Source organism: Scardinius erythrophthalmus (assembly GCF_964197995.2).
Source record: "Scardinius erythrophthalmus genome assembly, chromosome: 10".
Classification (NCBI taxonomy): domain Eukaryota; kingdom Metazoa; phylum Chordata; class Actinopteri; order Cypriniformes; family Leuciscidae; genus Scardinius; species Scardinius erythrophthalmus.
In genome coordinates, this window is record NC_138230.1 from 42,206,908 (window position 1) to 42,219,775 (window position 12,868).

At 36.9% G+C, this 12,868-nt stretch overlaps 1 protein-coding gene across 1 annotated transcript in view; it reads left to right on the forward strand.

Moving 5' to 3' along the window:
- Positions 1 to 10,955, forward strand: part of sdc3 (syndecan 3) — a 36,720-nt gene extending 25,765 nt beyond the window's left edge. Inside the window, exons 2-5 of the mRNA XM_081377544.1 lie at positions 491 to 584; positions 2,925 to 3,577; positions 5,279 to 5,498; positions 7,351 to 10,955. Of these exons, the coding sequence (XP_081233670.1) occupies positions 491 to 584; positions 2,925 to 3,577; positions 5,279 to 5,498; positions 7,351 to 7,517 (1,134 nt within the window). The 3' untranslated portion in view covers positions 7,518 to 10,955. The remainder of the gene's footprint in view (positions 1 to 490; positions 585 to 2,924; positions 3,578 to 5,278; positions 5,499 to 7,350) is intronic.
- The last annotated feature ends 1,913 nt before the right edge of the window (positions 10,956 to 12,868 follow it).

The window sequence follows — 12,868 nt, forward strand, 5'->3', positions numbered from 1 at the left end:
TTACTGACAAACTGAGAAGAGAGGAGCTGCAACAATGGAGAATATGAGGAAAAATAATGTGTTTTGAACATTGAAGCATAAAAATCGATTCAAAATCATTGGCATAACAGGTTCGCTGACATGTTTCTTTCCAGAAACAGCCTCTAAAATAGCATGGAACTGTTTGCATTGTAATATAATGGATATATAATGGAGTTTAAGTATTATACCACAGCATTATCATGACCACAGTTCTCTCGTTTATCTGAGGACAGTCTAGAGCTCTTTTTCTGCTGGATTTTCATCCCTATTTAAGAAATTGGGTTAAATGCAAGTGTTGCCCTTAGCAACGGGCCTCTCGATGAAACGGCTCCCCACACAAGACCCCTTCACACTTACACATGAACAAACACACACACATACTGTGAATCTGATATTGGTTTTGAAGTCAAATCATTCCACTTCCTGTGACGTCACAAGCATTTCTGACTTGATTTTTCTCTGTTTTAAGGCCCAGCGTGGCAGATCTCGACCGAGCGACGAGGAGGGCTCTGGAGATGAGTTATACGATGATGAAGACTTCTTCTCTGGATCCGGCTCTGGCTGTGAGTGTAATGTGTGTGTGTGTTGTGTGACGTGTGAATCACTCATTACGAGGTCACAGCTGCCTTGTTTATAAGTCCATCCCGGACTTCCAATCCCCTCACCAGCTGGTATAATTCTCACAACTCAACGCCTTCATCTCTCTCTCTCTCTCTCTCTCTCTCTCTCTCTCTCTCTCTCTCTCTCTCCCTCCCACAACTTCATACAGTTATTTTAGCCTCTGTTTAACTGAGGCCCACAGATCGTACATAAAAAGCACTTCTTCATGAGTGTGTGTGGTCCTGGTAAACCCTACATCACAGGGACAAAACGTCCCAACAAGGATGGCAATATCCGAAATCCTTGTTTATTTTTTTTGGTCCCCAATGAGGAAAACTGCGTATAAATCAAACTAAGTGATGTTTTTTGAGAATGTAAATATGCAGAAAGTTGTGTGTGATGGGCAGGTTTAGGGGTCGGGTTAGTGTAAGGGGAGAGAATATACAGTTTGTACAGTATAAAAATCAATATGTCTATAGAAAGTCCCCATAAAACACGAAAACACTGCGTGTGTGTGTGTGTGTGTGTGATCATCTGATCCTCGGTAATCAGATTACTGTAAATAAGATCAGTTAATCAGCAGGAATCTGGGTGTGGACAGCCAATATCCGCTAGTGTTTGGGTGTTTCTTCTGTGCACTTTGTGCCCTGTGGATGCTTAGAAAATAAACTTTCTTCAAACACACTTTTCACACTTTTTTTTAATTGGACAACTAACTTTAACAGCAAACATAACTATATCACATGAGACTTGAAAATAATGAACATTACCACCACAATGTAATTTCAGTTTTTATGTATTTGATAAAATTCTGTGGTGGAAATGACATTTTAAACAATTTTGGGCTAGTGTTGTTTTAGTGTAATTGATAGTTTTGATTAATATTTTGAATTGTTTTTTTTTTATGTATATTTTCTGTTTTCATTTTAATTTTAAAGTTTTTGTTGCTTTTTTGTAATTTTTATTCATTTTTTTAAAAATGTCTATATAGTTTTATAATTTTTTTATTTCAGTTTTAGTTATTTCGTATGGAAGCTTGTTTCCGCCATGAAATAAAACAATAATTGTGACTTTTTATCTCATAATTGTGATTTTTTTTTTTTTTTTCACAATTTCGGGATATAAAAGCACAATTCTAATCTAATGCAATCTAATGCAATAATTGCATAATCTAATTCTAATAGAATTAGAATTGTGAGATTAAAAAGTCCCAATTACCTTTTTTTATTCAGTGGAGAAAACAAGCTTTTGGTACATCAAAATAAACTAAATTAAAATGAGAAATGTTGCTGTAGTTGAAATAAAATAAGTTAACTTTTATATTATTTAAAGCAACAATTTTTTTTATGGTTTTAGTTTCATTTAACTATAATATGATATAATAACAACATAAAATATAAAATATAACTGGTTTGGACTAAAATGGAGTAAATGGCAATTTTTCATAGCTATCATTTTATGTCTACTAAATACAGATTTATTTATTTTTACTTTTCTTGCATAATTTGACAATAACGGAAAAAAAAAGTAATAAATTCAATACATTATGTAAAAAAAATCTATCAGTGGCAAAAACTGGTTGTGTTGGAAATTACATCACAACTTATAATAATAATAATATATATAAAAGATTAGATAATATAACTAATAATATAAAAATTACATCTTCACACAATAAATATTGATGTGTTTTTTTTTTGATTATTTTACTCTTTGTTTAGATTATAGTTTTTAAAATATATTTATTATGATGGATTTTCATAATTTGAGAGAAAACATCAAGGTCAAGGGTAAACTGTAAAATCTACATATAAAAAGCATTTGAAAAGTAACGATGAAATAAACAGTGAAGGCAAAGTTTCTAATGTGGCCTTCATTTAATAGAAAGAAAAAAATCTTTTATCCGTTGAAATCAGTTTGCTTTAATAAAAATCAACCCGTGGGACATAAAAGTGCCTGTAGTTAAAAACCACCATCTGTGTGTGTGTGTGTGTGTGTGTGTGTGTGTGTGTGTGTGTGTGTTTGTGTGTGTGTGCTTTGAGGAGAGTTTGTGTGTTGAAGTGCTGTTTGCTTTGTTCTCTGTATCTAGTGTGTGTGCTTGTGTATTTCTTACCAAGGTTATTGATATTTTATTCATGTGTTGCCATGGGGATGTTCACATTCCTGTGCTGACCAATCTAAAGGTAGCTTTGAAGCCTTGCAGACGCCTGCGCTAGGTATCAGATGACACATTAACACGGTCTAAAATGGCTGAGAGTATTGATCTCCTTCAGTGTTTCATAGCTCGTTCTCTTCTCTTTCAGTGCCAGATATAGACGTTCGTCCGAGTGCACCAAGTGTGGCTTTCACTACAAAGGAGCCCCTCCCACTTTCCACCACACAGGCCACAGGCCCCGCCCCCTCGGCCCCTCCCGCCGCCGAGCCCAGCCGCCCACCTGCACCTGAGCTGGACCGAGAGAGCGGCCTGGGACAAGATGTAGACACGAGCAGCAAAGCGGAGATTGAGGAGGAGGATATAGAATCTGTGACGGAAATAACGTTGGACCAAGAGAGGTCGAAGGCTACGGTTGCACCGCGGCTGACTGACGTTCCTGAGGTGTTCTTGGGCTTATCCACCACTCTGGTTGAGACTACCGAGGCCACTAGTGACCCGGAGGAAGAGGACGACCTGTTCATTACTACAGAATCCATGATATTTGAGCCATCCATCACACCAGAGACCACAACTGATGACATCACAACCACTGAGGTTATGCCCACCACCGTGTCGTCCACCACTGCTAAACCGACCAGAGCCCGTCCTGCCCCGACCACGCCAAGCTCCGCCCCCGTACGACCCCGGCAACCACAGACCACGCCAAGCCCCGCCCCCGAACGACCCTGGCAACCCCAGACCACCCCGAGTAGAGCCGCCCCGACTGAGAGCAGCACTCGCTCGCTCATGAGCTCCACACAGGTGGGATACGTGGATACATTTCAACTCTAAATAGATTAGTTAGTTAGTTAGTTAGTTAGTTAGTTAGTTAGTTAGATAGATGTTTGTTTGTTTGTTTGTTTGTTTGTTTGTAAGTTATTTAGTTAGTTAGTTTGATGTTTGTTTGTTAGTTTGTTAGTTAGTTAGTTAGTTAGTTTGATGTTTGTTTGTAAGTTAGTTTGTTTGTAAGTTAGTTAGTTGTTTGTTTGTTTGTTTGTTTGTTTGTTTGTTTGTTTGTTTGTTTGTTAGTTACTTAGTTTGTAAGTTAGTTAGTTATTTGGTTAGTTAGTTGGTTAGTTATTTGGTTGGTTGGTTGGTTGGTTGGTTGGTTGGTGTGTTTGTTTGTTTGTTTGTTTGTTTTGTTTGTTGGTTGGTTAGTTATTTGGCAAGTTAGTTAGTTAGTTAGTTAGTTAGTTAGTTAGTTAGTTAGTTAGTTAGTTAGTTAGTTAGTTAGTTAGTTAGTTAGTTGGTAAGTTATGTAGTTGGTTAGTTAGTTAGTTAGTGATGCACCAATATGAAAATCCTAGCCAATACAGATAGACCAGTAAATATTTTCAATAAATGGCAGATATTAAAATTGTATATTATCTATATGTCTTCAAATAAATACATAAAACAAATATATTCCAATTCCATGTAAGGATGCACCAATACAAATATTCTAGCCAGTAATTAATTTCAATAAATGGTAGAAATTAAAATTGTATATTATTTAAATGTCTTAAATAAATAAAAAATATAATATTCTGTGTAAGGCTGCACTGATATGAAAAATTTGGGAATACAGATATGCCACTAATTATTTTCAAAAAATGACAGTTATTAAAATATGTTATTGTTCATGTCTTTAAATAAATTAATAAATAAAATAACAAATAAATAATATCCCATGCAATGATGCACCAATATGTAAATTCCAGCCAATAGAAGTAAGCCGTAATTATTTTCATTAAATGGTTGATATTAACATTTTATATTATTCTAAGTCTTAAATTAAACATAAAACACTAAACATTGAAATTATTCATTTGAAATACTTTCAGTGAATTTAGGCATCACAACATTATAAAGTACAGATTTAAAATGTTATATTAATTTTGAGATTTGCTAAATATTACATTTAACAGTATTGATATATTATTAATGTTTTTAAAGATTACGTTTCAGTGAGTGTTAGATGATGGCAAACTCGATGTAAAAATAGTGGAAATGCACAGTTAAATATCCAATGTCGGCAGATACAGATTAATAAGAAAAAATCATATTGCCCAATAACTGATATGGTGCTGTTTACATGAATACTTTTGCTCTGTAAGCATGCTCTTATTCACATTGGGTTCAAATACATTGGCCCCAAAAACTTTTTGGACATTTAAGAAAAAGAAGAATTTTTTTATTATTATTTGTGCATATGAATGTCATCTGAGAATGAATGTGCATATGTGGATATTGCATTAAAATCACACTTTCATCAGATGATTTAGACAATTTTGCTAGTTCTACTGTCACAAACCAGATTTATAATGCATTCAAAACCAAGCACTTTTACAGGATGGTCGGTCAGCAGTTTTTGCTCTGCTTCCCTGCAAATGTTCTTTTCAGCTACACATGATCTATTGTGCAATTGTGAAAGGTTATGATAATTTTTTTCTTTTCTTTTTTTCTCTCGTCTTCCTGATTTAGACACAAACAACAGATGAAACTGTAAATAATGAAGTTCCAGGACCAGGTCCAAGTGGAGATTTTGAGATTGAAGTTGTCCAAGGCAACGAGGTCGGTCGAGGAAGAGGAGCAGGAGGAGCAGGAGAACCGGATCTGAGCGGGAACACAGTAGATGCTGCCGGAAGCTCTGCTGCTCAACTTCCACAGAAGAACATCCTCGAAAGGAAGGAGGTCTTGATAGGTGAGAGATGAGACCTTCCACAACCCACTTCAGTCTATCCTACCTTTTTTGACTTCTGTCTGTGGACCTGTCTGTCTTTTTGTCTCGTATATATCTTTCATTTTCGATTTTTCTGTACGTATTATTTGTCTGTCTCCCTGTAGCTTATCAGATTCTAGGCGATGCATTTAAATAGATCACACTGAACTGTAGACCCCACAGCGGATACACTTTATTGGCATTATTATAAAGCCAAAAACACGCAAACGTTTGGGGTTTAGTAAGATTCCTTTAGTGTTTTTGAGAGATATCTCTTATGCTAACCAAAGCTGCATTATTTATTTGATCAAAATACAGTAAATTGTGAAGTTGAGTAATAATTGTGAAACTATTTTAAAATGTAATTTATTCCTGTGATCAAAGCTGAATTTTCCGCATCATTACTCCAGTCTTCAGTGTCACATTATCCTTCAGAAATCATTCTAATATGAGGATTTGCTGCTCAAGAAACATTTCCGATTATTATAAATTTTGAAGACAGTTGCTCTGCTTCATATTTTTGTGGAAACCGTCATTCAATTTTTCAGGATTCTTTGATAAATACAAAGTTCAAATGAACAGCGTTTATTTGAAATAGAAATCTTTTATATTACTATAAATGTCTTTACTATACTGTTACTTTTAAACAATTTAATGCATACTTGCTGAATAAAGTATTAATTTTTCTTTTTTTCCTTCTTTTTTTCCTCTTTTTTAAATCTGACTGACCCCAAACTTTTGAACGGTAATGTAAATATTCTGTTCAAGCATGAAATAGCATTGCATAGCACATTATAAAAACACATAAAAGTCATCATTTATTAGCTAAATAAATAGTATTTAGTTGTTTAAAGGAACAGTTCACCCAAAAATTATTTATATTGATTTACTATATTGGTGTACTATCCCTTTAAGAACAGCTCTCAATCAAGAGTCTCTCTCTGTGGAGAACACGTTCTTCTGCTCTTTGTCTTTCTTCCTCGTTCACATTCACCTTCTCCTCTGTTTGTTTTGCTGCGCCTCTGTCTCTCTCTCCCCTCTCGTTTCTCTCCGTCACCTGATATGCTGTCTCTCTCTCCTCAGCCATTCTGATTGGAGGACTGTTTGCCTTTGTATTTGCAGACTTCCTGGTCATAGGTAAAGACGTAGGAGTCGCAGGCTATAGCGTGAAATTAGTTTGGATTTAGCTCATACATCGTATTTTACGCTCTCGCAGTTAAGCTTTAGTTTTAGAGAGACTCTCCCTGCCTTGATTAAATGTGTTTTGTGTTTGTTTGTCTGTGTCTCTATTTCTCGGTCTCTCCGATGGCTTGGTTTTAATCGCACAATGTGTTTGGTTCAAAACCATTAATGAAACTGATATCGATTGTCTCTTTCAGAGTTCATTTATAGTCGTGCTCATTGATGGCATTGAATCCCTTAAAATCTCAGACTGATTTTCAAAACCAACATAATAAGGAAGGGATCAATGTCATGATGTTTTAGAGAGAAGTCTCTTCTGCTCACCAAGGCTGCATTTATTGAATCAAAAACACTGTAGAAACTGTAATATTGTGAAATATTATTACAATTTGAAATAACTTTTCTATGTTAATATATTTGAAATGTAATTTATTCCTGTGATGCACAGCTGAATTTCCAGTCTTCAGTGCTTGATTTCAAAAGTGATTTAAATTCCTTCTCTTTATCTTGAACGCTCTTATTTGCCATTGACGCAGAGATGACACTTGCACATTTATGGATGGTGGGAGAGAATGTGATTGTTGCTGAAGTGTTCATAATGATGCGAGTTTGAAATGCTTTAAGTAATCAGTGTCTCTTGTTCCTCCTGCAGCGGTGATCGTCGGAGGTGTAGTCGGAGCGCTCTTCGCTGCGTTCCTCGTAATGTTACTCGTCTACCGGATGAAAAAGAAAGATGAAGGCAGCTACACATTGGAGGAGCCTAAACAAGCCACCGTCACCTACCAGAAACCGGACAAGCAGGAAGAATTCTACGCCTAACATCTATACGTTCACCTTCCTCCATTTCTCCAACCTCGTCCCGTCTCTACCTGCCCCCCCCCCTTTTTCTTTTCCTTTGATCCTTTTCTTCCCTCGTTTCCCAATGAGAGTGCCTCTCATTCCACGGACTCTGAACTTTCTTTTCCAAAAAAAAAAAAAAAAACTGAAAAACATCAATGTAGAAAAAAAATGCAAGTGGTTGTGGGAGGGGCTTGGGATAGGGGCGGGTCAGCGAGGGCGGGGCTTGAGTCTTCACATACACAGAGAAGAAAAAAACTTTTTTAAGAACATGTTATTATTGATATGTTTAGGATTGTTGTTCTATGGAATTATGAGACCAGAATTTTTTTTTTTTTTTTTTGTAAAGACACTCCGTTTCAGATGTTTCCTGCACAATATTACTCTCAGACTGAAAACATGGGAGCAAAAAAAACCAACAAGAATAAACAGCATGAACAAAAATGAGAGAGAGGAAAAATAACACAGTTGGGGGTCATGGAGGGATTGTGCAAGTCAGGCGAGAGGGAGAAAAAGGAACAGAAATAAGGGTTGCGTGGCAGAAGTAGAGTCTGTACTCGAAATGCTCTTCTGTCACCAAGGTCAGTGATCCAGCGTTGTGTGGTGCCTTCCATTTCCCTGGTGCTAGAAACAGAGCTCGAGCAGAGGGAGTGTGTGTGCTTGCGCATATGTGTGTGATTGTATGTCTAAGGTGCCCTTGTGACCCCAGCCTAGACACACACACACACACACGCGCAGGCGCACACACACTCCGACTCCCTCTGCTGGCGAGAGCACGACGGGAGCCCGAAACACCAACACAGCACATTAAAAACACTGAAGGTTTGCTGTGAGGGAGCGCATGCATAGAATCAGAGGACTAGCCTCTCCTCTGCTCTGTATAAAAACTTTAGTAATCATTAGTAATAATCAATAATATATCAGGAGCTCTGAATGGAAGGAAATTGGTGATCATAATATTCGTAGTGAAGGATATTATCTATTTAGCTGTGCAGTAAGGTTTTATCGGTGTAAATATCAACTTGACTTTTTTTTGTTTGTAATGCTTTCAACCATGCTATTGTAGTAAAAAATAAACACACACACACATGCTATCGATATCTACCTGGACATCATTTAAAAAAATAAATTAATCAGTTAAACCTGGAGAAATGCTGAATGCTCAGCGTTTAGTGTGTCACCGATCATAAGTCAATGTCTGTTTTTTGTTTTGAAAGGTCAGTCTTTTCCACTCTCAAATAGAGACATTTCCACTCGCACTAACAAGCCTGATGGACAGTCATGCTCAAGACGGGTGTTGATGGGGAACTTGTGCGATTAGGGGATTGGGATATTAATATTATCGCTGTGGGTAACAGACGCAACGTAAACTTAAAGGTTCGGGAGGATAATAGCGTGTCTAACAAAGATATCCAAGCTGAAAGCCTTTAAATAGTACGATTTCAGAATTACTATCACTTTTTTCCTGGGTTTGTTTTAATATGTTATGATAGAATACATTTCATTTATAAAAGCAAAATGACTAGAAATGCATGAATTAGCAATAACAAGCTATCAACAACAGACTCTGTGGTTGACATGCTCAGAATGTATGTGACATGTCATGTGGTGTGATGTCAGTGTTACTCGCAGATGTAGCACAAGATGTTAGCAAAATGCTGAAATGACATTACTTGTCTTAACACATATCATTTTAAATATCTGAACGTGCAAATGTACTATATCGAATTCGGGGCGGCTTGTGCGCAGTATCGGCACACGGTCCCAGAAATTTCCTTTTTATATCCACAGTAACGGAGGATTGTACCCACCCCCATTTATAAACATATCGCTGAGGGTAAAGCTGCCATAACACTGAAACGTGACATCGAATAACGCTTCCTATTTGATCACAAATCATGCGTTTAGAATGCATGGTGATGTTTTTTTAATGTGAGAAACCTACACTCAAGCATATTCGACTGAGTGTGTGTACAAGAGCACATTCAAGACGCCTGTGGGACATTTTGGGCAGGTGGGGGAAATCTTGAGACCCATACAGGGTGGTTGTACTTCAGTCTAAGATTGTAATGTCACACCTGTGCAACAGTACCTGTAGCTTGAATATTTTACTCTGTATGATCATGTCTGACAGTGTGTGAGTGTGTATATTGGCTTGTTTTCATGCATTTGCAAGTGTGTTTCACTCCCTGATAGTTCTTCCTTTTTAGGGGACGTATTCTCCTCTCCCTGCACTTAAATTGCTATATGACACTGACAATTGCACAAACACACAAAACACGTTACCTATAGCATCACAGCCTCGGCCTTATTATTATTATTATTATTATATAGGACCTAGAAGAATTTCTGACACATCACAGCACACCTTTGATCAAATTACTATAGTAAGGCCCAGTCTCTTGGACACTGAGTAAAGGTTAGAGAGGGATAATTGGTTTGGATCGAGACAATAATCGGTTTGGATCGAGACAATAATCGGTTTGGATCGAGACCGATAATCAGTTTGGATCGAGACAATAATCGGTTTGGATCGAGACCGATAATCGGTTTGGATCGAGACAATAATCGGTTTGGATCAAGACAATAATAGGTTTGGATCAAAACCGATAATCTTTGGATCGAAAGCGATAATTGGTTTGGATTGAGACGATAACCGGATGGACCGAGACCGATAATAGGTTTGGATCGAGACAATAATCGGTTTGGATCGAGATGATAATTGTTTTGGATCGAAACCGATAATCGGTTTGGAAGGAGACCGATAATGGATTGGATCGAGACCAATAATCGATTTGGATCGAGACCGATAATCGGTTTGACGGCTGATATTTTTACCGATATTGGCATTTACTAGTTGAACCATTTAGCAGAGGTCTAAAGAATAGCAACAATGCCATTGCACAACTGTATGTTGACGTAAAATAAAATGTTTGCATAACTACATTTGCATAAAACATTGAGAAAAACATGAAGCATTTTAAGCTTGACAGACCAAAACAAAGATGAAAATTAATTTTCAACCAATCCCAAAACAACTAAACAAAGAACTAATTATAGTGCAACAAAAATGCAATTGTTAATATTTATAATTATTTCGAAACAAATTATAATGCATATGTTTTACTTAATTGGTCAAAAAAGCAGAATTATATGGTAATTAAAATTGGTCATTAACAAAAATCTTTTATCTATTAGTTCAAGATTTGTTTTCATTTGTGTCCAAGAGACTGGCTCTAACACGTCACGACAAATATTCACAAAACCTCAGCAATCATTAGTGTCTAATTGGAATATGGACGTGAATAACGTCAATCAAACGCTTACATGCTGAACGGATAGTTGCAAGCCTACAATTAGTATGTGAAATTCAGGTATTAAGACGTGAGGATTGTTTAAAAAAAAAAGATTTTTGTACACAAAAAAAAAAAAAAGCTGTTGGTGCTGGAGGTTTAATATTTCGATTAAAATGATGTTCACAGCTTTCACCCCACCACAATCTAATCGTGTGAGCAACACATTCACTTGTCCTCGTGAATCCCCCACCTCCCAACAACAAACTATCCATTCCAGAACGCCTGGAGCTCACTGTGTGTTCATGTTATGGATGTCAGTGGAACTTTGAGTTTGCATTGCTGTCTTTTCTACTGGTAACTCTTTCTATTCATAGCCAAATATGAGGCGGGCCTTCCTGTGTCTGTGTGCCAATCACAGACCAGCATGGTCCTGGTCTGATGGTCGCCCAGCGTGGTTTTATACATGCACATTTTTTTAAAAGAACTTTTGTTTTGTTTTTTTCTTTGTTTTTAATTTTTTTTTCCTCATTGGTTGATTTGTGTATAAAGAGGCAAAGTTCTGTCACTAATATGCCACTCTATTCAAAATAAAACCTGATTGGTTATCTCTGTTGCTGCTGTGATTTAATTGGTTAAAACCCTGAAGTTGCTTATGCTTGGAATAGCATACTACGCTGTATCTGTACTAAGTACTAAGTGCTCAGAATTGTACGATTTCAGGCTGTCCCAGACGAAAGATGACCAATCGTGACAATTTCTGTGGTCGTGGCTTAGTGAGAGAGCTTTAAAGACGGTCATCATCACGGTCTTGCGACCAAAGATAGCCTGCGATAATTATCTGGCAGTGTCAGAAATTAAGCATGATCATCTCAGTGTTTTTGCTGCTACGACCTACGTCTACTGACTAGCCAGTGAAAATGCAACATGAAATGGTGTATTGATCCAAGCCAAGTTGGCCTCTTTTCCTTTAGCCATGACTGCATCCATATTGACGTTTTCTTCTTCTATACTAACTTGCTTAGTAGCCTACGATTCAATAGGTGTCATCATCTTACAGTCTACATACATGTCGTACCCAAGTTTATTAGATCCATGTCGTGGTGTGATTTGTAACGATCTTATAGGTTTGCCGGAATCTGTAGCAGGCATGACAGTAGGTGTGTTCGACTTGAAGCGGCGCTGCGCAGACTGATCAGTGTATGACATAAAAATGACAGCGAAAGCAATTCGAAAGCGTACAGAATGAATCACTCTTGCTGTACTTTGATGTCATACATCGATCGGTCTGCGCAGCGCCGCTTCAAGTCAAACACTCCTAATGGCTGCGTCCGAAATTGCATTCTCTCTTGAGTAGGTACTATTTTTTTTAAATTACTTTGCAACAGCTAAAAAAAAAGTATGTTCTTTATAGTATGATTGTGTCTAGTACAGACATACTACATTCGACATGATGTCATTGTCATGTGACATGGGCTGCATCTAGAAATCGCACACTTCCCTACCATAGACGGCGAAAAACAGTATGTGACAAAAGAAGTAGGCTATGTCTGAATTCAAAGTACTTATTAAAATGAAAGATATAAAAATAAAAATTACCCGGATGACCTACTACTTCTGCCGAGATTCTTAAGTGTGCATACGATGGACACTTTACTATCCCATGAGGCCACAGGAGAGGATTTGTGACAACATGGCGGATGAAGTATAGCCTACATATGTAGAACATTCTTTAACGCTTACAAAGCAAGTTTCAAACCAAATGTAGTACCTATACACAGTATGCGATTTCAGATTCAGCACTGCTTTTCAGCCTATGAAATCTAGACTTTTATCTTTTGAACAGAACTGGATTTTGATCTAACATAAAAAGCAAGCAAAATGCTCCATACATTGTCATTTTACAAAGAAAATAAGGTCAGATGAGTCAACAATTCATTTAAAATGAGTAGATTTTTGTTGTTGCTCTCATTAATTTCTAAGAAAAATTTAATTTACAGTATTTTTTTTTCCATTTCATTTAAACTAATAACAGAGACA